General features: G+C 41.1%; 1 protein-coding gene across 1 annotated transcript; it reads right to left on the bottom strand.

Annotated features, from left to right (window-relative positions):
* Positions 1-717: 717 nt before the first annotated feature.
* On the bottom strand, positions 718-25,729 carry dhtkd1 (dehydrogenase E1 and transketolase domain containing 1). Its single transcript, XM_033635470.2, has 17 exons — positions 25,459-25,729; positions 25,128-25,280; positions 22,397-22,608; positions 22,113-22,307; positions 21,653-21,922; positions 18,654-18,825; positions 18,290-18,488; positions 15,724-16,036; positions 15,549-15,633; positions 14,086-14,225; positions 13,805-13,955; positions 13,604-13,710; positions 8,410-8,574; positions 8,234-8,316; positions 7,828-7,994; positions 2,624-2,709; positions 718-1,729 (listed from the first exon to the last, which is right to left on the bottom strand). Exons 1-17 carry the CDS (start codon positions 25,628-25,630, stop codon positions 1,628-1,630), a joined length of 2,772 nt encoding a protein of 923 aa, XP_033491361.2. The 5' UTR covers positions 25,631-25,729; the 3' UTR covers positions 718-1,627.

The raw sequence follows: 25,729 nt of genomic DNA, 5'->3' as shown, positions 1-25,729 counted from the left end.
GTGAAAGTGTTACAGTGGTTACTTCTTTTTTATATCTTTTGCTTTTTCAGCCTCTCTTTCAAACTTGGTGGCGACTAAATTGGAACGATTCTGGACAGAGACGGATGGATTTGTGGTGGTGCATCATGACAGAGAAAGGAAGAGATATGCTGCAAGGGGCTGAAAATTAACACGTCCACTCGGGTGTCATGTTTCCATCAGTCACCTAGAGCTGGAGTTGATAAATACCCGTGACTACTGCAGAGTCATCTGTCCTGGGGATGAATGCTGATTGTAACCTTTCCCTTTAAATACAAAAGCCAGATGTGAGCAGGTGTTGAAGGGAGGCGTACAGGTCATGTCACCAGGAAGACAAAGAAGAGTGCGTGAAATATAAGGACATGAGTCAGTCATGAGTCAGAAGTGTTACAGGAGTGCAAAGCTATATCAGTTGAGACTACCACATGAATTTAACAATATATATGACAGTGTAAAGTGTCTTTTTTCTCAGCAGCTACTGGTTTTTTGGCTCCAATCACAGTTGTATATTGGCTTTAACAGTGGAGCCCATTGAGAATACTATTATAATCTCTAGTATAATCTCTGTACATAAAACAAACAACTATCAATATAAATAACTACCTGAGAAACATTTTCTAATCACATTAAGTCAAAATTTAACAGGCCTGTCGACTCATATACAAGTATGATATCAGGAAAAATAAAAACCACGATGCATGAAACATGAAAATAGATTTATTTGAAAATATTTCCATTTAATATCTACCTGATTTGGTGTATTCACATTAGCCCTTAATGCCTTTATTTTTTCTGCCTTTGTTGGAACTTTGATTAAATAATGATAATGATCCAGTACTTATTAGCCCAAATTTGTGCCATGAAATATCCAAATACACCTGGATACAACACTCAGCAGTCAAAATGGGAACAACTCTTTTGTGTGTCTTCAGAAATCTTGTTCTTACATAAATCATTTTAAGGATATTTCTAACAACCTTTACTGATATTGTCTGTTGAGAACACTACAAACATGGACAACTTGTGTGGACTGAAAATGTAAGATGATGTAACAGTTTTGATTCCTGAAACGTGAAGTATGTGCCAGTTTGTCAGGTAAGATAAAGTCCCAAGTGCTACAAATACGTTAGTCAGCCAACAGTGACTTCAATCACATTGTAAACATCGTCTCTAAGGCCTCGATTCACATCTGAAACACATCAGCAGTTGTTCTTTGTGCTACCACAGTGCCTTGCCGTTGAACACATAAAGAGTACAGGCATATTAAATGAGAGAGAGAGGGGGAAATATATTAGAAACAAGCAGACGGGAATATAAGCCTTTCTTCGAAACCATAAAATAATAATTACAACCCTGTGTCTGACTGTAAGAGATAAAAAAAAATACCAACACTATTCTCTTAAACACTTCCTTTCCTTTGTTCTGTTTATTAGTGCCCAATTTATCTTTTAAGCTGCACATGCATCGTCTAAAAGGTCCCGAGTATCTCCCATGCAGCACATGTAGCAGCAATGGTTTGGAGGACCACGGCAGATACCAGTATGTAGTGTAGTGCTGATGCTCGTGCAGCAGTGCTTATTGTAGTTCCCATTTAGTCTCGCTGAGTCTTTCAGGAGAAGGTCGCAGTGAGGATGGCCTCTTGCTGCTGGTGATGGAGGGTCCCGATACCGACAGCAGGGGCGGGCAGAGCAGGTCGGCTCACTAACCGGAGCTGAAAGAGACAAAGGAGGTCTAGTTTGTGTAATATTAAAGGGACAGTTCACCCCAAAATCCAAAATACATATTTTTTCCCTAATCTGTAGTGCTATTTATCAGTGTACATTGTTTTGGTGTGAGTTGCAGAGTGTTGGAGATATTGTCTATAGAGATCTCTGCCTTCTCTTGAATATAATGGAACTAGATGGAACTCAGCTTGTGGTGCTCAAAGTGCCATAAAAAATACATTTGAAAACTCAACAGCAATGTCTCTTTCCAGAAATCATGACCCGGTGACTCAAGAAAATCCACAGACCTTGTTGTGAGCAGTTTCATGTAGGAACTATTTTCTTTCTACCAAACTACAGCCACCAACCGTATCACTGCACAGAAGGAAGAGTGCATCTACTCATGGATAAGAGGCTCATACTTTTGCGTGAAAACATTATTGGCGTCCTCCTCGGCTGAGCTGTAACGTTAGCTAGCTGAGTGGTGCTAGGTAAGCTAGAAGTAGATGCAGGCTTCCTTCTGTGCAGTGATACAGTTGGTGGGTGTAGTTTGGTAGAAAGAAAAAAGTGATGAATGAAATGAATGAAATGAAATTGCTCACAACAAGGTCTGTGGATTATCTATGATAACCAGGTCATGATTTCTGGAAAGAGACATTGCTGTTGAGTTTTCTAAATGAAACGTTTTGGCACCACAAACTGAGTGCCATCTAGTTCCATTATATTGGAGAGAAGGCAGACGTCTCTACAGCTGATATATCCAACACTCAGCAACTGACACCAAAAAAATCTACACTAGTTAATACAACTACAGGTAAGAGGAAAAATATGTATTTTTGATTCTGGGGTGAACTGTCCCTTTAAGAATTTCAGAAACATTAGGGTTCACATTGTTTGCTCACCTTGCAGGCCAGCTGCTTCTCAAACCTGGGTGCTACAAACGACCAGGGACCCATGTTCTGCGGCTCCTCCTGACTCCACACAAACTCTGAGGGGGATATTTTTTAAAATTACTGATATTGAAAGTAAAAGAAGATATGACTCATCAAACATGTGACTTGCTCCTGCAGCTTGGGGAGTTCTTTTCTTTTGCCCTGCAACTGCGGACGGTTTGATCCAGATCAAACTGAAACTGTCTGTGATTCACTTTGGGAGGGTGAGAACAATGAAATAGTGAGAGCGGAAGTGAAACCTGAACTTTCAAGGTTACAGAGGTTTACAAAAGTCAGCTTTCAATGACATTTGAATAACTAAAACTCCAGCCTTGGAACATGCAGTGCCTTTACTCAACAAGATTTCAAGTGGTTCACTGTTTGTGTAGACAGGGAAAATAATATATTATATTTTAATATGATTTAAGCTCATGATAACCCAAATAATTGATTAGCTGTTTTACAGAAAGATAATCAGCAAACATTTTCTCATATATGAATACTGCAGGTTTTCTTGCTCTTCTGTTGTGCTAAACTGATTATCTTTGGTTTATGGACAGCTTAAATGGCGCAAAATTGTGATGGTTGTTTCCACTATTTTAGGACATTTTAGTAACAAAATTATGTATTACTATTATTTTTTGATTATTTTTTGGTGCTTTTGCTTTTTTTTATTAGACAGGACAGATCCAGAGCAAAAGGGGGGACGACATCCAGCAAAGGGCCATGGGTTGGAATTGAACGTGCGGCCTCTGCGGCGGCAAGGACAAAGCATTTTTACATGGGGTGTACAATATTGCCAAATTAGAATCAACAGAAAAATCCTCAGCAAAACCTTTGAATGGTATGAGAGCTACTGCATTTATATTAATCTGCACCACCTCCTCATGCTCTTAAAAATTCCAGTCAAGAGAAAGTTTCAGAGTGAGCGCGTCAACATAACCATCGAAACCCACGACTGAATTCCCAATACTGCAGCAAGTAGCGTCCTCCTCCCTGCCCCACATCTACCAACCACCTGCTCATGCCACAAGAAGAAAGGTAGAGACCCCTCCTGTTGGCAAAAGCCGTCTCACGCGTCGGCTCATCCAGATGTTCTCCACATTGTTTTTATGTTCATGCAGAGACGCAGCACAGAACCCCTAGGCACTGTGATAAACTGTATAATGGCAGGTAACACCCTGGTGTGGATGGATATCATGGATAAGGGAAAAACATTTACAGTGATGAAAGCATGTGCGCTGTTGTGCTGATAAAACTTAATGGGAGCAAGAAATGTATTGTTGTTTTACTTCAAATCAAACAGCATCAAAATAATAACAAGTGCTGTAGTAGACACTAAAGTCTCTTAGGGTGTTTTCACATATGGTTCTCTTTAAACAAACTGAATTCAGTCCTCTTAAAGTGCACCTAAAAGTGGACCAACAGAAAAGAGACTCAGTTCTTGCTGTGGTCACATTGTCACTTCATTTGAAAGAGGACTCAGTTCTCTTTCTGGTCACCTTCAGCTCTGATGGGGCCTCAGTCCTCTTTCTGTTCACACTACAGCTTATATATAATATAATTGACATAGTTTTGAATTTACTTTGACGTAATTTTGTTCTGGTTTTGCAGTGTGTTGTTCCCAGTTTCTGTATAGCTACATGTGTTATCACATTATCTGTTGGGCGACCACCACTGGTTGTATATGTAGAGGTGTGTCTCCTTATCTCATTCATGTCTGATGAAGGACTGGTGCCAGAAACATCCCATGTGATACGATTAAAATTCCAAAAGGAGCAGTTTCTAGTGTGCGGACCTGATTTTGTATTAAAGAGTAAAGCGAACCTGGAGTGTTCGCAAGGCACAGGTCAAGTGAACCGCACCGCAGACTTGAAGCGAACCAAACTCGTCTGGTTCGCTTCAGAGGGGTCTGAATTAATCTGTTTAGAGGGCTGAAAAGGAACAACACCCTTAGAATATGGATAGTTTGGTAGAAGGAAGTATTTGACATGAAGGTATATGAGTGTCATCATGAATGTATAATTTGTCCATGGTCATGGTTTGGTATTTTCAGATGCCTCGGAGTCCTTCACACTTGGCGTACATTATGTGAAGAGACAGTGTGTCTGCCGGTTAAGATAAGATGAGGACCTTGCAGATGTCCCGACTCCCAAGATAAACAGACTGGAACAAAAGTTACCCATCATTGTTTTGACTCCTGCGTGGTGGTGATTGTTGGTATGAAGTTTTTGCTATGACTGTGTTTACGATCTTCTCAGTCCAGATTTGTGTTGTAAGAAACTCATTGAGTTATTCGTCCATTCATCTAAGACTGACCTGAAGGACAAGGAACCCAGGAACACGTTTGACGTTTTTAGACAGCCTGACGGAAGAAACTCTCAAACAAAGATTGCATAGAGTTAAAGAAACACTCAGAGGTGACTTCAGGATCATCTGACGTGATGTAACTGTGCTGCAGTTCGTCAGAAGAGCAAAAATCGTCTTTACTAAAAACACTTAACCCACAACTGCAAAGATGTCTGGGTAAAGAGAAGGATGTTGACACTGATAGCTTTTAGTTCCTCATGCTCGGAAAGTCTTGCATAACAAAGTGAAACAGTCAGAGTCTGGATTGACACTCATTCAGCGTGGACAAAATAACAGAGACACTTAACACAAAAGCCCTGCAGTGAAAACCAATCTGCTGAAGATCATGCTTTAGATTTTTGTTTGACACCAACACTGATGAACTGGCATTTCTTGTTTCTTTGTAAGTTGTCTAATGTTTTTTCTTCAGGACTCTGTCTGAAAGTGGCGACTGTCAGACTTCTATTGAAGTTGCCGCATGCCGCTGAGTGGCATTCAACTTAGTGTGACTCACTTAAAGAGCAGCTTTTGTAATTGTTATTCTCCCCAATGCTCAAATTTCGACGGCTGTGTCATCAAGTGGTCCCGAGCGTATTGAAGAAAAATCACTCTCCTCCAAGTAAACAATGTTAAACTGAAATAACTTTGTGTTGTCAGTGAGAGGTCGAAGGTCAATGCTCACTTTAAATCACTTTCACTGGAGACTTAGAGCAAATAAGAGTGTCATCCTGAAAATATAAAGAGAATTGAATAACATATGTCTCAGCAGGACATAGACCTGAAACTTTACAGAATATGTAGTTTTATCAGACGTTGTTTTACAGCATATTTAAGCTTGGGGTAAGGAACTACGACTTGTCTGTGTGTGGGAAAAACATTATATAAATAAACTTGTGTTGCCTCTTGTGCACCAGTCAGACCGCAGTATGATGTAATGTGCATATGCACAGGGCCTTAGAAATTATGACATTATGCAAAACACAGCGAGCACGTTGGGGAAGAGGAACAGTGGACACAAAGAGACAACAGATTACATTACACACTGCCGTCTGACAGAATTACCATCAAGCTGAATATACTGACTGTATACATGAAAATCGAACATACAGTGGACTTAAAATTTGTTTTATAAGTCATTTCAGTGCATCTTAAAAATGTCTATTTGGCCTTCGATGTTTTTTAAGCAAGCATTTTACTGAACTGAGGCAAAAAATATATCAGATAAATTTATATTGTCAATAACTGATGATACAAACAATCATCAGGTGAAGCCCTAAATCACATATTATGAACTTTAATACATTTATATTAAGTTTGGGGTTGTTGTAGGGGCTATTAATTAGTTGTCTTACTGTAGAGGACATAAAATGACTGAAGAATCAATTAATAAATAATAAAATTCATAAATAAATATAGGAATAAATAAATAAATTAATAGATAGACAAATTAATCAATAAATGGTAAAATAAATATGGAAATAAAGAGATAAATGCATAAATAAATAAATAAAGTTGATGAGTAAACAGGACAAATAAATATCTTAAATTTAATGGTACATTTTATCACAATTATTTCTATTTATGTATATTATATTATTAATGTTTATATTATCTTATTTATTTTCTATTGCCATAATTTCATGTATTTATTCATGTATTTACTTTTGTATGAATCTATTTATTTCTGTCTGTATGTTAATGAAGTAGAAGATCCTGACATCTGCCTTAGTTAATTAATTATTTCTTTATTTATTTGTCTGCATGTTAATGAGATAGAAGGTCGTAACATCTGCATGTATTTTTATTAATTTATTTCCCCCTTTTTTTAGCATTAATTAATTGTTTCATCTATTTATTTCTGTCTGTGTGTTAATAAGGTAGAAGATCCTGACCTCCACATTTATTAATTTATTTCAGATTTTATTTATTTATTTATGGATTTATTTATTTCTGTATTCCTCCATGCATGTTAATGAGGTAGGAGGTCCTTGCATATGCATTTATTTTTATTTTTTTCCATATCTCAGCATGTATTTATGCTTTCATTCATTTATTTCTGTATTTATTTACTTCTATATAAATCAATTTATTTATAGGGTAGACGGTCCTGACCTCTGTATTTATTAATTTATTTTTTTCTTTTTAGAATTTCAGAATGTATTTATGTATTTATATCAGCATGTATTTATTATTTTCTTTTATTATTTCTGTATTAATTTATTTATGTCCATATGTATCTATTTCTGTGTTTCTGTCTGTTTGTTAATGAGGTAGAAGGACCTAACCTTTGCATTTATTTATTTTTTTATTGTCATATTTGTTTCAGCATTTATTTCTTCTTTTATTTATGTAATTATTTTTGAATTTATTTACCACTGTATGAATTCACTCATTTCTATATTTCTGTGTCTGTATGTTAATGAGGTAGAAGGCCCTAACTTTTGCATTTTTTTATTTCTTTATTTCCATATTTATTTCAGCATTTATTTATTCTTTTTTCTTTTATTTTCATATGTATTTCTTTATTACTGTGTTCCAATATTTCTTTATTTCTTTACTGATATTTATGTCATTTTTTACCCTCTATACTCTACTGAAGACCAGATATTATAACATATGGTGAGGAACACAGTCAAGTGCTTCAGGCTGAACTGTTCACAACAAAAACAATGTTGTTAAAGGGTTAATTTGATTTAACAAAAACCTAAATAAAATGGGGGATGAACTTTTCCTCAACAATTGGACTGAAATCAAACTGTAGTTGTGATGTCACTTCTGCAGTCAAGTGTGCCCACTGACAGTGAAGGTGGAGGTCCCACACATACCTTTGGCGTTGGGGTATTTTTTGAGCTCCTGCTGCAGAGCGTCCAGTGGAAACGGACACAGCTCCTCCAGTCGGATGAGCGCTGTGTTCTGGTTGGCTCCTGCTGTCTCCCTCTGTTTCAGCAGGGCGTAGTAATGCTTCCCAGAGCACAGCACCACCTTCTGGACACTGTGTGGAATAACAGAAAAATGGGCTCAGTGGATCGTATGGGACATGCTTTTTAAGGGTCTTCCTTGTTTTAGCAGGTTGTATTAAAGGGCTGTTCAAAACATCCACGTTTTGGGGGGGGGGAAGTCCACCTAACACCTAATTATTTCTTTAAATATTTTTCACCACACTGTGGACAAACTACAGAATGAATTACAACCACTGAAGAGGTCTAAAAGTTCCATCAAAGTTCTCTGTACCTTTGAGGTGAGACTGAAGTGTCACCCAACACTGGTCTGAAAGACGTTCCTGGTGCCATTTCAGCCAGACTGGACGCTGCCCCCTGCAAGAACAACACACATTATTCGGCCACTTGCGCGGAAATATCTGAGAAAATGAATTTGTTTTGCATGTTACATGTTTCTGCAGCGCTTACAGAGAATCTGAGCAGCATCTTGGGTCCAACCACAATGAGAGGTTTGCGGAAGTTCCGGATCATCTGCCTCCTCAGCAGGTGGAAATACTGAGCAGATGTGGTGGGGTTGACCACAGCCATGTTCACGTTGTCACCGTCCACACCCTCTTCTTTACTGTCACACATCTAGGAGACAAAACAGGACAAGTTAGCAATCATTTACTGTACAGCTAACATTTAACATAACATGTAACTGACTAGAAACCTGCCGGTCAGTTGAGAAACATCTAAACTTGAATCAGTAAACCAGCAGAGACAGATCAAGGCTTTGAAAACATACAAAATGCATGTTAAAATACAGCTAAAATGCCACGTAGTGGACCATCCCATGAACAGCCACCGACTTCAGACAAATGCTATGTCTTTAATCTCCGCTTAGTTATTAAATTGTGCACCAGGGCTGACTTAAAGCCTTCGAAGCTTCGATGGTTGCCATGTTAACCGATGTCCAAATCAGTATTCAAAAGCTCCATTCTTCTATACCCTAACCCAGAAAATCCAAAAAAGCTCATAAATTAAGATATAAGAATCCAACATAACTCATTATGCATTAACATTAATTATTAGTTAAAGCTATAGTGCGTAACTTCTACAGGTCCGTTTCACCCAAGCCACTACTAGAGGAGATGACACAATGCTGATTAAGCCGATCAGATCCTCTAACATCTCGCGGTAATTTCAATATATATCATTTTTAGTATGCGTGTAGACCGGCGACATTCCCGTGCTGGCGCACAGGAAATGCTTCCTCACAACAAGAAGGGAGGGGGAGGACGAACAGACAGTGTCACAGCAAGAGGTAGAGCGCAGGTAGAAGGTGAAAGCAACATGGCGGAGAAGCGGCCGAGACACGGTCCAGAAGTGGATCCTACCACAAAGAAAAAGCCTGGACGTTCAGCTGAAGGTCTATTAGCAAAGAAGGAAAGTGACCGACGGAGAAGGCAAACAAGGATTTGCATTGGCGTCGCTTTTCCTCGGTGAAGAGCCCTGAAGGAAGAAATTGGGCTGAGGGCAGACACGGATGTTGCCTTGCTGCTGCTGGATAAGTAAGTGACTTGGTTTATAATTATATTATGAGTAGTATGTGTTGCTGTTACATGTACTGGACCTAGTACTTTATTATTTTCTTGGAAATGGTGCTATGAACGTCATGTAATGTTAGCAGCCTGGTGTTCACCACGTTGTGTAGCATTGTGTACACGGTGTGAAGCGAGTGTTACTCTGTGTACATGGTGTGTGGCAACTGGCCAGTGTTACTCTGTGTACGGTGTGTGGCGACTGGCGAGTGGTACTCTGTGTACACGGTGTGTGGCGAGTGTTACTCTGTGTAACACTCGGCTTATTAGTGGTAATAACGCATTATCCGCTGGGAGGCGACAGAAGTTACGCACTATAGCTTTAACTCAGACACGAACATTTAAGCTTAATGACAGGCTCAGTTTTGTGACTTGTTATTAGCATGTGTGTGATCTGAACACAAGTGGAAAGCTGAGACACATCGCTGTACACACCTGTGTCTATTACGCATTTCCAGCTGACCACTTGTTGTGTGTGTTGAGATTTTATCACTGGCCACATCACTTGCCTTAGACGTTTAAGAGCCCAGCACACTGTTATTATGTCTACACTCTCGCTAGCTGCTCGCTAGTCACATTAGCAGTTGTGTCAGTAGAGCTGGAGATATCGCTGTCAACAGAATTCAACATGTCTCCTTCCACAGGGCAAAATGATGGACGATCATGCAACAATTAGTGCAACTTGTTGTGAAATGGGCAAGCTATGGAGCAATAACCCCTTGTCACCAAAGCAACCGCCATGACCGACATTGATGATGTAGCCCTTGTCAGGGACGCATCAGGACACATTAGAGTTTACACTACAGAGGATATGTGGTCAGATTGGATCACAATGCATCTCTGTGTTCACTTACACCTGTTACAACACTACAGAGCAGTTGTGTCTCAGAAGGCAGAGCAGGTCGTCCGCTAATTGGAAGATCGGAGGTTCGACCCCCGGCTCCTCCAGTTCGCATGTCAAAGTATCCTTGGGCAAGATACTGAACCCCAAATTGCTCCCGATGGCTGTTCCATCGGTGTGAGTGTGTGTGAATGGCTACTGAGTAGCAGGTGGCACCTTGTATGGTAGCCTTGGCCACCAGTGTATGAATGTGTGTGTGAATGTGACATGTAGTGTAAAAGAAAAATGCTACAGAAGTGCAGTCCACTTGTGATCGGATCACTCAAGACTCATGTTAATACCAGGTCTAAACAGGCTCTTTGACCACCAATGACAGGGTTAAAGATACTTTAGCAAGGTGTCAAAAGAGTCAAGCTTCTGAAACAGTTTCAAAATTTACAAAGATGAACCCCAAAAAGTTGAGCGCCAGACAAGCCAAAGGAAACTGGCACATCACAAACCTACAACCAGCTTTGCAGATCATCTGAAAACTGTTAGTAACAGCAGCCATCTTGCAGAGTATTCTTTTTCTAGCTCTTATGGATAATGTTACTATGAACTGCATGCTGACAAAGTGGTTAACGGTCACACTATTTTAGGTGCACTTACTGAAAACTGATGTTTTCATAAAATGTCCTCTCATCTCTCATTACCACCCCTGCTTCTATTAATCCTGGATATTTCTTACTGAAGCTTTGATGCCCCAAAACTGGTCTTGTGTGGAGCGCAAGCAGAGTGCAGGGCATGTGTGTGACTTTAAGCTCACAATCCTACATTGCATCACACTTAGAGATCAATAAAATTACAGCTGTGTCACTAAAGCTGTGATGACGCAAAATAATTACGATCATTAAGTGTCTGAAGTCTCTATTTACCGCTCAATACAGTGTAAATGACAGAGTGCCTATTATGTGAGTAAACAGTGGAGTGATTTCCGACACAATCTGATGCCTGTTGTCTGCTGATTGCTAATGGACGATTAGGATACATTATCTCCGCTGATTTGTTATTGATTACTCCTGTTAATGGCCTGTTAATTATATACTCTGAGCTGCACCATGTTCCTTTGCACTGAAGAAAGATGTCATGGACTGGCCACGACACAGTATTTCATTTAAATGTGATTCATTAGCTCATTTCTTAAGTTTTCCCAGTATGCAGGTGTCTGCTTGTTTATTTAGATCTTTGCACCAGCACATGAACTCAGTTTAACAGTTACAGTATAATCGAGGGGCCAAGGGGCGCTGGTCCACAAAGTGTAATCTAAAACTCTTCTTTATACCTCAAAGCTTTAACTGGACTGAGGCTTTAACTGGACTGAAGTGAAAAGATAACCTCTGTTCTAGCTGAGGTGAAACATTAAACCTCCATGAAAACTTCCAAGGTTTTTTAGTGTATCATAAAGCGACACCAGATGAATCTGCAGAAATTGAACATGTGGTCATGCAGTGTTCATGTCACATGGGATGCAAATAGAGATTAAAAAAGATCACCACTTGTGATGGTTCACGTCATTTGACTACTCAAAATCGATTGAATGACGGCAAAGCTGGTTGTTTGAGTGAAAAGAAATACTGTGTGCTGACAACTCGCACTGTAATTTGGACTCAACTACCTTTGTCTCACCTGAGGCGTCCATGTTTGTTTTGTTTTCCAGCAGTAACATAATATTAAAGGGTAAGTTAAGTGTTAGGTGTCAACCTGTGTCAAAGTGAATAATGGAGACAACAGTTTTTGAAATTGGTCCAGTATTGAGCGAGAGCTGCAGCAACAGCAGCCGTGAAACAGGCAGCAGTATAACCATTCGGGGGATGTTCTCAACGTCAATTCACGTCCATTAAAAGCGCTTGTTTTGTCCACTGACAGGCTCAGATTGTTACTTTAAGTGTCTGACAACAGTATGGAAAGGATCTTTTTGTTAAAGAGTAAGATCCTTTTTGTTTGACCAGAAACAGCCCTGAAGTCCCTACTGCCAAACCCTCCAGACTCCATTTAAATAAACAGTAATTTTAGTGTGTATATGGACAGCATGTTTTAACATCTAACTGGGTGAATTAAGGGTTTATTTCAACCAAACCAGAAGTGGTTATTGTTGGAACATTGGAAAAATGAACATAGGTGATTTTTGTATGTGTTATTTTGTTTCTCTAAACTCTGGATGAAGTGTGTTTTATGATGATAAAACCACAGTTTGGTGGATTTGGTGATGGCGATTTCAAAGCTGTTCCTGGTCAAACAAAAAGGGTCTTAGGGCGCATTCACACCAGGATAGTCCAGGGGGACTCGGTTCGATTGGGTGGGGAATGCCGAAAAATTTCACACCATTTGGTTCGGTTCAAACAGCCTGGACAACGTCAAGCAGTTACAACAGATGCTCATGTGGGGGCAGTATTGCCCAAAATGGCCACTGACCAGGAAGAAAAAAAGCACGAGGAAGAAGAAAACCAGGCTCATCGATTGGCCAGGACTGAAAACGGAAATCCATCCCTTCAGCCGGCTTGGTCACCACAGAAACAATGGAGCAAATTTACGCAGTCATGGGGTTCTGTTTTTACGTTTTTACCTCTGCTTCTCCTGGTTTGTGCTGTCGGCTTTGTTTGTTTGTTTTTTTTTTCAACCCAAAATGCACTGCGCTCTACGTCATTTCCTCAGGGTTCACTTGCAAGTGAACCGAGACCCCCAGTTTTCAAGTGGACCAGGGTTCGCTCGTTTGGTCCGCACCAGAGTTCAAATGAGCATTCGCACCACTCCAAACGAACCAAACTATCCATGGAAGCGGCGGGGGTTCATTTAAAGCGGACCAAGGAGCGGCAGTGTGAATTCGTCCATTCTCTTTCACAAAAAGGTCGAACTCTGTAGGGATCCTTTCCAAAATATCGTAAGACAACTATAATGACAGTCTGAGCCTGTCAGTGGCAAAAACAACCACTTTTAGTAAACGTAACTAAACAGTGAGAACACCTCGAGTGGTTACATGGCAGCCTGTTTAGCTACTGCAAACTGCAGCACTGTCGCTATAATACCAGACCACTTTCAAAAAATGTTGATCCCATTACTCACTTAGACACAGGATACCCTTTGAGTGCCAGGTCTGACGTGTCACTTCTAATTACATCTGGGATGCTGACATGAACGCTACTGACACAAATCATAAAGTGGTAACTTGATTTGACACTGGTTACATGTCAGTCCCACAGACCTGGAGGAAGCGTTCCATACGGCAGGATGAGTGTTCAGGTCCGGCTCCATCGTACCCGTGAGGCAGCAGGATCACCAACCCGCTCTGCAGCAGCCACTTGGCTTCACCTGGGGACACAGCAGCGTCACATCTGATGTGTGAACATTCTTCCAGAAATAGAAGATAATGAGAGTAATGATGAATCTGTGGTCAGAAGTTTACCTCCGGAGAGGAAGGTATCAAAGATGATCTGCGCTCCGTTGAAGAAATCTCCAAACTGAGCCTCCCAGATGGGCAGAAGCTTCGGCTGGGCGATGCTCATACCGTACTCAAACCCAAGCACCGCTTCCTCAGACAGCGGGCTGTTGCACACCTGAACACACACGAAGACATCACAATATGAAACAGGAGAGGATGAAATTGTTTAATATTATGGTTACAGATATTAAATGATTTAGACAGATTATGTTCAGAACAATTTATCTGGTTTACTATGATTTTACCTCGAGGAAACCTGTCTGCTGAGGGCTGATGTTGTTCAGAGGGATGTACATGTCATTAGTGTCTTGGCAAACAACCATGGCGTGTCGGTGACTGAACGTGCCTCTTCCAACATCCTGTCCGCTGATTCGAATATTAAAGCCTGTAACAACAATAATTTGAAATCTACAAATCCATTTCCTCTACTGAAATAAAATTCAATTACTCCTCAAGGGAAAAATCACCGCCTTTAACGTGGATGTCCAATTAGTGTTGATGGTAAATGTAGTTGATTGAGTCCTGCTGCTCATGCAGCCATGACGGCATTGCATGCAAGCTTCTGACACCCAGAGCTTTAACTGGTCTACAAGCCTATAGCTATGACTTTGTTGACTAAAACATAGTGTGACAAAAATATCTGCCACTCTTCCCTCTTGGCCCTGCTAGTCTTGGTTTTCTTTTCCAGTTTATCCTCGGGAACCTGAAGAAGGTCTCCAGCACACCTGGAGTAAAACTTTCATGCACAAACGGGCTCTCTTGGTGTCTGTGACATCATCCAACAAAAGATGCCTACAGTGAAATGTATTACAGCAGAATGATTTAGTTTCTGTTGGCATCAACGGCACCACCAGTTGGTGTTCAATCTCTGCAACTATGGCTGAATATCTCAGTCAGTCAGGACAATAAAAAATGTAAAATGTATCCTCGACCATAACGTGTTCTGCTTTCATACTGTAAGAGGCAATTAAAAAGTGTGTCCCACAATATTAAGGCCCCATATCATTACTGAACAAGACGCCTGGCAGTCCGTTTGTTATTATTCATAAAATGCTATTGATTTGCAGTCTAAAAATAGCCTACTAATAGAGCTGCCCCCCGATAGTCCAAACGTTAGACGACCACAAAGGTCATTAGTCGGCAAGATTTCATTGGTCCCTTAGTCACAGAAAAAAAACAAAAAATCAAATGTGAAACTCTATTAGGAGCTGCGTCTCATCAAAATAAATCAAAACCTATATGACTGGACCATGTGGGAATGTAATTTGAAAGGACAGACACAGGAAGTGGCCACACTCAGCAGTCAGACAGGAGTTACGTTAATTTCCAGGGCTGGTACCTGCGGTTATTCCACAGGCTAGTTAATAACATGTCGGGCAGGAAATCCAAAGTGTGGGATCATTTTGAGAAGGTGAAGGACGAACCCAAGGTGATATGTAAACTCATCTTCATTGGTCGACTACAAACATGACGTATCATCTGAAACATGTCAGTAGCTACATGCCCATTAGCCCACAGCGTCATTAACAGGCGGCTCGCTCAGTGTGTGACGTGCACTTGTAGATAAAATATAGGCCTATATTAATGAAGGTTCATTAGTACGGTTTTGTATTTCTCTATTACAATCAACACTGGTTGGACATCCACATAAAAGGTGGAAAATGTTCCATTTAAATTTGACCTGGTGTATTTGCTGGTTAACACTGACCTTGAGAGAGGAGAGAGCCCAAAGCCAAGGCCTCTGCTGTGGACCAGTCCAGTTTGGTTCCTTCTTCCAACTTGTTCAGCCTAGCCTGAGTTCACACAGGAAGAGGAACGAAATTATCTACCTGCTACTCTGTCAACAGACAGTCTAACAGAAATGACAGAGCCGGTGACCGTACCTGTGTGTGAGTCTTTCCAAGGTGGCTGTGCAGCTGGACTTGCTCAGGGATGTCCACAGACTTTGCTCCTACAAACTGCAGCAGGGGAATGGGGACGCCCGTGTCCCAGGTGGTGACTCTGGCCTGGGGTTCCACCAGGTCCCCCCAGCGGCCCTGCAGGTTGGTGGGTGGAGGGCTGTACACGGTCATGTTGGCCAGCTTGTCGTTGAGCATGCTGTAGTACTTAGACTTGATCTCGTCACGCTCAACATCGGTCATCAGACCCTCAGAGATCAGCAGGTCTGAGTAGGAGTCGGGGACGCTCTTACGAGATCTATGAGGACGCAACAACATGACAAGGATTCAGTCAACAGAACATGATAGACACAATATGTCTGTGGGGGAATAACATCATTTATTAATCTATACTAATGATCCAAGAAGTGCTTCGGGAGATACTGAAGCTTCTAAACCACCTGTGCTAGTTTTACTCTATTTTGAAAAAAAAAATAAATAAATAAATAAATAAATAAAATAAAATTGAAAATACTCAAAACCATGTCAGTTGAGATGCAACTTCGAGTGCTACTGTTACCACCAGGTCCACTTGTTAACAAAAATTTCAGTTAAAGCAAAAAAAGTGTGGATTTTTTGTAGTCTGTCTGCCATTAGGAACTTTGTATACTTTTAAATGCAAAGTATTTTATTATTTTAAAGATTTACATTAATCAGAAACCTTTTTTTGTATAAACTCTGTCTCTCTGGTCAGAGCCCAAACATGTAGCCTCTGCATATCACATAGAAAAGCCTGTTGCACCATTATTTCTCTACAGCAGTTGCGATTGCAATAAAATTGTTGAGTGAGACAATTTTTTTAAGGAAATGCTGCTGTGATGACCATTGATAAATTATCAGGAATTTGAATTAGAGAACTTTTGGTCAGTATTCAAACTGTTGTTTAAAAATGGTCAGACAATAAAAATGACACAGCATGTTACCACCCACAGCCCCTCCAGGATGTCGCAATCACAACAATTAACACATACTCAACCCATCCCTGTGAACTGCCCTTGCAATTGTGTTCGACTACCGCAACTTTTCCGCAAGTTTAAACAATTATGTAGTGTCCCGCAAATCAGCGAACTCACTTTCTTGTTTCTGGTTGTAAAGATTCAGAAATGAACATCTCTTATTTATCAACACAATTTATTGTTAAAGACTGCACGGCAATTGCCTTATGTTCTGCACAAAAGCTAAGATCAACTGTTGTGGTGCAACACACACAAAAGTCATCAAATGCCAAACGCTTATGCAGCAAAATACATCGTCAGAAAAGACAGGACAAATGGCCATGACAGACAGAGGCTGTTGGTGCATCCAGATCTACTGCACGTGCTGAAAGAATCAAGGTAAATTGGATTAAAAATGCAAAGTTAGTGTGGTGTAAGTAAGATAAGATAAGATACACCTCTATTGATCCCATAATTGAGAAATTCCAGTGTTACAGCAGTCAAGGAGAAAGAGTCAGATTAAAGATTTCAAAATTAAACTTAAATAACTAGGCATGCAAATAAGTACAAAAATACAAGAGACGGCGATAAAATAATGGAGGTGTGTTCGCCTGTTTGCTTGACAAACTGTGTGTGTGTGTGTGTGTGTGTGTGTGTGTGTGTGTGTGTGTGTGAGGGATAAAGATATTTTAATTTTATTTTCTTATATTTTAAGAATAAAAGGTCTCGAAAAAATGTTTAAACATGGTGTGAAAGCTTTTTTAGTCTTTTTGTTACGTTTCCTTCAAACACTCAGAACAGTGCCATTTTACACTTGATTTCAGGGCTGTTTCAAGTTGCCTTTGGTTTTTAATGAATTATATTTTTTTTCTCCTGCTGCTGAAATTCAATTGCAAAAAAAATCTAAAATCATTTCAACATGCATTATAATGTTTGAGAAAAACTGCTGTGAAACTGGCATTTTAGACCAAAACAATCCCAAAAAAACACACAGCCTCACATTTACTAACAAAAATCACTGCTAAAGAACATGCAGACCAATTTCCTGATGTTCTGCACAAAGGAGGGGATAAACTGTTTTCCCTGTGAGCAGCGTTGTGGTGGAACACAAATAACTTCGATTTGAAAACACTTTTGTACCGAAAAACACACCCTGAGAACGACTGAAACACAATGGACAGCACACAAGACAAATCACTTTGACAGAGGATCCAGATCTGCTCCAAGAGCTGAAAGAATCAAGATGAGTTAGATTAAATCTGCATAGTTAGCGGGAACATTGGGGTCGTATGAATCAAACTCAGAGCAGTGCGGTTTTATTCTCACTGGAACAAGTTGCCCTACATTTTTTGAAATTTTCTGGTGCTCCTGCAATTTCACTGCCAAAATCGATAGGATAAGACAGACAGCGATGTTTTAAAGTGAATACTGTCCAATAACTGATGATCTGCAATCATAACATGTTTCAGAGTTTTATCATCTGCTTAAGGATCCTGAGGAATATGCTATCTATGCTACAGTAACTTTTTAAGTGAATACGTTTTGTAACGTAAGTAAAGCAGGTGAATTTAACTGACCGGATGATCTTGTACATGGCCGGGTTGGTGAAGAAAGGCTCATCCAGCTCGTTGTGGCCCCACTGACGGTAGCAGATCAGGTCCAGGATGATGTCTTTCCTGAAGAGCCGCTGGTACTCTACAGCCAGCCGAGTGGCCCGCAGCACCTCCTCTGCATCATCGCCGTTTACGTGGATCACAGCACAGTTCACCATCTTACCTGTGGTGCAAATGTGACCATTAGTATCCGATTAAAACACGATACATGAAAACAAATCTCTAGACTTCAGCAATTCAGAAGGTATCAATACAATAAGTACAATCTGACAGAGGTTTCTGTGCTTTATAAGAAAGAAGCAAATATTAAATCACATTTTTCACTAACCGACGTCACTACAGTACAAAGAGGATCTCCCTCTCTCTGATGGAGTGGTGTAGCCCACTTGGTTGTTCACAATGAGGTGGATGCTCCCACCGACTCTGTAGTGAGGCAGGTTTGAGAGGGTCAGAGTTTCTGGAACGATCCCTTGGCCAGTGAAAGAGCCGTCACCATGGACCTGCGGAGAGGAGAGCAGAGAGTGTCTTCAAGCTGTCGGTAACACAGCAGGTTAGTTAATGACTCCTTTAACAAGGCCCAGAGGGGTTTAGTGTCATTACGCCCTGCAGAGTTTGAACCCTGAATCAGGACAGAAGACACTCAGATGTCCATTACTGAAGATCAACAGCTTGTGGTCAGGGCTGCGGACACGTTTATTTCTCTGTGGATCGGGTAAATTTCTGTCCTGTTTTGACTGGGAATTAGGTTTAATCTGCTGGGACATGTGACGGTCTGCACTGGAGAAAATTGCAAAGTTGTTTTAATTATGCTTTAAAATAGTAAAATGTAAGGATGTCCTGATCAAGTTTTTCTTCCCCTGATCTGAGTCAATTAATATTGAGAATCTGCCAAGTCCCAATCTGATACTTCTATTTCCCTAGATGATACAGCTGCACAGTGCACACTATAAGAACTTTTAAGTTATTAAACTCAATCCATTGTGAGATTTTGAGATTTGAGATTTAGTCTTTTTTTTATTTTTTAAATGGGACAATATGCATTAATGGACAATTACATGTAAATGCACAGGATTATAGCCAGATGGCTAATTTCCATCTCCAGTCCCACTGGCAGGTTGGTGTCAAACACACCAAATCAACAATGCCAACAGAAGAAAATAAAATACACAGAGAAGAACAACATAAGGACAACATAAGTAAACCACAAAGCACACAACAGGCGAAGAGTTGAGCGACCACAGAAATTTCAATCTGATTACAAAGTGCAGGTGTGCTAGTTAAAGTGGAGAGTGCCAAAGTGCTGAGTGCGTATTGCAGACGCCCCGGTATATGGCACATGCCCTAATGCAGTAAAGTGCATAGTGCAATAACAGAGTAAAGTGCATAGCGCAGTTTGTAAAGTGCCAATTTGCTAAGTGCCAGTTCACATTGCACAATGTCACCTACAGCACTTGACACACTTGCACATACAAATATGGTACCCCAACAAACCAGTTGCACAGATACACAGAACAATAATAAGAGAATACATTAAAATAATAATAATAAATAAAATAAAATTCTTAAGATGCATGAGTGCAAATTTGACTCTCTAGTAGCCATGTTTTGAAATGTCTAGTGAACGAGGCAAGAGTTGGCGAATCCTGTATAGTTCTTGGTAGAATGTTCCATGTCTGGGACGCTCGATATGAAAACACCATCAGTCCGAAAACACTCTTCCTGAGCAGGACTTGACAGTCCCCTCTAGAGCCGGCTCTCGTTGACCTCATAGAGTTCCTTTTCATAAATTCATCTAACGGAGGCGGAGCCAGACCATGGAGAATTTTGTAAAGGCACCTGTGTCGACCTATATTCTTGACAATTAAATAGCTCTGCAAGGTGTTAAGACGAAAAAAATCCTTCCATGAATTAAAGTCATGGACCGTAAGGACCTTTGTGATCTTAAGGGAAAATCATGGACATAAAGGACCCACTCCCCCAATCCCAAATGGATCCCTTACAGACTAGCCCTGGTCTTGGCCCTTCCCCTTGGTTTTAAGCATTCACATGAGGGGAAGTGGTGTCCCAATTCTCCGTCAGTTTAGCTCTTAACCTGATGGTAAGGGATCCATTTGGGATTGTCCTCGATGCTGCAATGTAACCCCGCTTCTTTTCATTGTTTGTTTTACACATTGTTAAGCATTTCACCTTCACCTATGTCCCTGCCTGGTGTCCCTGATTTTGTCTGTTCGTTTCTTGTATAAAACAATAAAAATAAAGTCTAAAAAAAAAAGATAAAGTATAAAATAACAAACCCTCTGGCTAATCTTTTTGGCCTTGTCGCTGGCTTGAAGGAATTCTCTGTAGGAGAGTATTCTCCAGTGTTGGTTGCTTCGGTGCAGCCTGTGTCTGAGCCGCCTGAATCAGTTGTGTTCCTCTGAGTGTTTACTTTCATCATCTGGACTTCTTTTACACACATTAATTAAGAAATTACTCTTAGTTTGAAGTGGTGTGGCGAGTTTGTGCCATAGATGACAAACAAGCAGTATGTCACACTGAACTGAAATGAAACAGTGTTCATAACTCTGGTTAGTAACACAATAAACGGCCTCATTCTGCATTTTGCTTTTGTTTAAGCTGTGTAGTGTTTTGCCACGGTTGGGGCTCAGTTTGCACAAAGGAGCTCAGCAGAGAGGAGGAAAGAGAAAGGGAGAGGAGAGAGGAGCAGTGGAGAGTTGGGGAGTTGATGACGGCTGCACTCATTGCGTTGCTGTGCATGAAAGCTTCGTGGGTAAAAACACCTGCAGATGTAAAATAAAGGATGGGATCGAGCTCTATATGCTCAATATAGCCGATTACGATCACTTGAAAAAAATGACCTGATCGCCCCCGGCACCAATTTTTAAGATCGGATTGGGACATCTTGAGTAAAATGTATTGATGGACAGTCAGGAGGGTGATTTAAAGACTGGAGCTCCTTTTAGGGCTGCTAATCACTGCATTTATATACTGTATCATATATATGGGCAGATATATGGACAGACGGTGGTACTAAAAGGAGAATAAGAATATTTTATATGCAGTAATACATATGTATATACACACAAGCTGATCACTGGCATATTATCAGAGTCGCTGGATAGATTTGTTTTGCTGTAAAGTGATGGGAAATAAAAATTTGATCACACAAAATAAATATGCACGTCATCGTCCTCTCTGTCCCTCTCCATGTTTTCTAGACGGTCTCTCTACTGTTACTGTCAAATAAAGGCAAAAGCATTGAACTGCTCTTCCTCTTTTTGTAAACTTTAACTTCTTGGCTGCGTGTCTAGATCAGCTGTTGCGTACCTGCAGACAGACGACTTGGTCCCCGGGCTGCGCGCTGTCTTCAGGTGAATAGTCTCCTTCCTGTCTGAGCTGCTGCCTGGCTCGGGTTTTGCCCTGAGCCACGGGGTTGATCGCCTCGAGGTGAGATGGGTTGGGCAGCATTGTCACATGAAGAGGGTGTTCAGCTCCGAAATCCAGCTCCACTGAGGAGGTGAGGTGGGAGAGGACGTCACCGATGGCAGGCGAGGTCTCCGGGAACTCGCTAAGGCCGCGCATCTTACGGAACATGAGCTGCAGAGAGAAACGATGGAGGATCAGTGTTGGTTGATGTTATCGCACCCCCGTTTACTGTTTGGCAGCTGGCTGTGGCTTTCTGTTTACTTGTGCTGCTGATTACAGTCATGCTAAATAAACAATCTAATCCTGTCAGGTCATGGATGATTTCAAAGTGTATACGTCTCGCTGAATATGGCTGACTGACCTCGGGTGGGAACTTCAGCAGGCCTGTCAGGAGGTTGAGTCGGCCTCTGTGCGGCATGCCGATGACGATGTCAGTGACTCCGCTGTGGGCCGAGTGGTGGAAAAGCTCATGGAAGAAGCCCATCATGCTCTCTGCTCCTTCTCCTCCGTAACGTTTCACAGTGGCAAACTTGGTGGCCAGAAAGTGGTCGAATTCCTGCAGGTGGTGAGAGAGAAAGTAAAGAAACAGATTAAAAACACATGCATGTCATTTTTCTGCATCCTCCTCTTTCTTCTTGGACCGACCTGAGACTCCAGCATGAGCTTGGCCAGCTTCTTCCTCTCCTCGGTGGAGAAACTCATCTTCTTGAGTCCCTCAAAGCGGTCAGCAAACCACTCCCTCTCCTCCATGCTGCTCAGCTGGCTGGTCTCCACTGACAGGTGGCCACAGTAGGCTCCTTCCAGGTAGGCCTGAACCTCCTCCACTGAAGCCTCTGCCTTGCCAAAGTGTCTTAGACCTGCAGGAGAACATTAAATAAGTCGTGATAACACCGACAAGTGATGGGTGATTGTCATGTTTTACTCCTTGGGACTGAAGCACCACTGTCGTTGGCTCTAATCTTATCTAATCAATAACTATTTCATCCCTGGTGTGAATGGTGAATGAAATTAACTAACTGGCTTTTCACAAACTCATCTGCACTTTTAGTTTCACCGCAGTTGTAACACTGTCCGGCAGCTCTTCACATCCTGGTTTATAAAACAAAACCATGTACGTTGTGAAATGTCTTCACTGGCTCCCTGTTGAGTTTAGGATCCATCAAAATTCTCATTCTTGGGGCGTCGGTAGCGTAGTGGATAGTGCCGGTGCCCCACATACAGAGGCGATGCCTCGCTGCAGCGGTCGCAGGTTCAACTCCAGCTTGCAACCATTTGCTGCATGTCATCCCCCCACTCTCTCTCAATCCTCCATTTCACTCTCTCCTGTCAATTAAACGCAAAAGCCCAAAAAAATTCTTATTCTTACTTACAAAGCATTTCACAGTCAGCCTCCTTCTTCTGTGGCTGAACTACCTCACCTGTATTCTTCAGCTCGCTCTCAGCAATCAAATACGCTAAATTTGTTGTCTGTCCCTTGAACTCCAAAGCGGAGTTAAGAATAAACAATTTAAAAAGGATTACCGGGTTTCTGTAAATCTGGTCTGTGAGAGTTACATTTTCACTAGGCAATAACTGTGGTGGAGTGTAACTACTGTGACTAAATTTATTCAAGTAGTCATTTAGAGACAGCTTTACAAGCACCTACGGCCAATTTCAAGTCACCAATTAACCTGCATGTCTTTGGACTGTGGGAGGAAGCTGGAGTACCTGGAGAAAACCCACACTGACACAAGGAGAACATGCAAACTCCATTAGAGCATGTATGACTCTCTCTGTGATATTGAAGTGACCTACATTTGCAGATATTCCTCAGCTGGTAAAAACAAGACTGGACTACATTCTTTACATGTTGCTCCAGTGTCAAGTTACTGTCCAGAATGACACAGATTTTTTACACCTGATTTTATGTTCGGAGCAAGGGAGCTGACGAGCGGCTGAATTTGTTATGACATATGTTCAGGGACAAGGATGAAAACTTTTCAGAGTTAAATTTTAAGAAGTTTTGGGACATCCAGCTGTTTATGTCATATAGGCAAAATACATTGTAATAATACAATTCCCTGACATTATATAAAATAGTTCAAATTAGCTCCACCTTGAGCGGCTCCCTGGGCTGCAACTAGTGCTCATTTACATTACTGATTATTTTCTCGATTAATCGTTTTGTTGTTTTGTCTATAAAATGTCAAAAAATGGTGACAAATGTCAGTGGAGTTTCACAAAGTCAGAGATGACGCCCTCAAATGTCTTGTTTTGTCCACAACCCAAAAATTTTTGGTTTACTGTCACAGAGGAATAAAGACACCAGAAATATTCACATTTAAGAAGCTGAAATCAGAGATTTTTTTCTTTAAAAAAAAATACTCAAACTAATTCATCAATAATACATTAGCTGGTTAATAATTTAATAGTTGACAACTAATCGATTTATCAATTAATCGCTGCAGCTCTCGCAATCACAACGGTATAATTCTCTTTTTTTTTAAAGATATTTTTTGGGGCATTTTTAGCCTTTAATTGATAGGACAGACAAGCGTGAAAGGGGGAGAGAGAGAAGGAGTGACATGCAGCAAAGGGCCACAGGCTGGAGTCGAACCCAGGCCGCTGCGGCAACAGCCTTGTACATGGGGCGCCTGCTCTACCACTAAGTCACTGACGCCCCACAACAGTATAATTCTATTTACACATTACTGCATCTGTCATATTAATAGAATAAAATAACTGTATAATTGTATAGTAATAATATAATATAATTGGGGGCAGCGGCGGGTAGATGCAGAGCCGCCAGTGCTCCTCCTGGGCACTGCCGAGGTGCCTTTGATCAAGGCACTGAACCCCAAATTGCTCAGGGCGCCTGTCCAAGGCAGCCCCCTCACTCTGACATCCCTCCATTTAATCCATCCTGTGCATGTGTGTATTTCAGGCCTGTGTGTATATGATGACAGAGTGATGATTGAATTTTCCTCAGGGATTAATAAAGCATATCTATAGTATATCTTCTCTTCTTCTGATACTTTTTTTGTAGAAGTACATTTTGCTTAAACTAATTAAATACTTTTACTTATCCATCAGTAAGATTTTAAATCCATAACTTTTACTTGCATTAGAGTCCTTCAACATGGTTGTACTGCTCCTTTCACTTTTATTAAAGTCATAATTAGATAAAGTTAAAATATCTAAATATGACTTCTTATACTATCTGTGAATCATTGGTAGTGTTTATCCTGCAATGCATGAAAAAATGCATGCATAAAAATGATAGGTGACACAATGTTGCATGTATAAAAGCAATAAAACATGGTTAAGAGAGGATATTGTTATTAACCCAACTTGTGCTGCATGTGGTCTGCAGGTGTCCACACACACTGTCATGTACCTGAGGTGTTGAGTTTTCCTGTGATGGTGCCATTCAGCATGTTTATCTCCGGGATGTTGTCAGTTACAGGCTTCTGGGGCAGTAGGGGGTTAATTTTAGCAGCCTTGTGTCCATATGCTCTGTATGCCTCCACCAGACGGGCAAGACCATGATCTGCAAAACAACATGCAGCAGCCAGAGGAGCAGTGCAGGAAACACAGTGTCAGACACTAACACACATTAACTATGATCCAAGTGACAATATAAAGCACGTTTATGTGACATTAGCACAGTGTGTCGTGTCACCAGGTGATGTAGAGCTGACCACACTGTGTATTAACCCCATACTGACCTTGGTTCAGCGCTGCGATGCGGTCGCTGTCTAACTTCAGTGTCCTCTCGGTCTGTTTGGGCCGGTACCCGTAAACACCTCTCTCGGTGTGGTAACAGCAGCCGACCACCTGCCGAGCCACACTCGGTGGAAGTCTGCTCAGAGACTTATTCAGGAAAAGTACGGCCGACATTGTTTTAAACTGTTAACCTATAATCTTACATCAGCAGCAGCTACAACGGCTACAGGACGGCGGCCATACTGCCGAGAGAGTGGCGGTGTGGGAGGTGAC

The sequence above is a fragment of the Epinephelus lanceolatus genome, chromosome 5 (assembly GCF_041903045.1).
Source record: "Epinephelus lanceolatus isolate andai-2023 chromosome 5, ASM4190304v1, whole genome shotgun sequence".
NCBI classification, from domain to species: domain Eukaryota; kingdom Metazoa; phylum Chordata; class Actinopteri; order Perciformes; family Serranidae; genus Epinephelus; species Epinephelus lanceolatus.
This window is presented reverse-complemented; position numbering and strand designations above follow the sequence as displayed.

Bases quoted from the DNA above. Each gene is read 5' to 3' on its own strand.
- dhtkd1 (XM_033635470.2), bottom strand. From the start codon at position 25,630: ATGTCGGCCGTACTTTTCCTGAATAAGTCTCTGAGCAGACTTCCACCG. The intron at 21,923-22,112 runs GTCAGTCAGCCA...TTCTCTCTGCAG, and splicing joins TGCTGAAGTTCCCACCCGAG to CTCATGTTCCGTAAGATGCG. The intron at 8,575-13,603 runs GTCTGTGGGACT...TTTGTCTCCTAG, and splicing joins GTATGGAACGCTTCCTCCAG to ATGTGTGACAGTAAAGAAGA.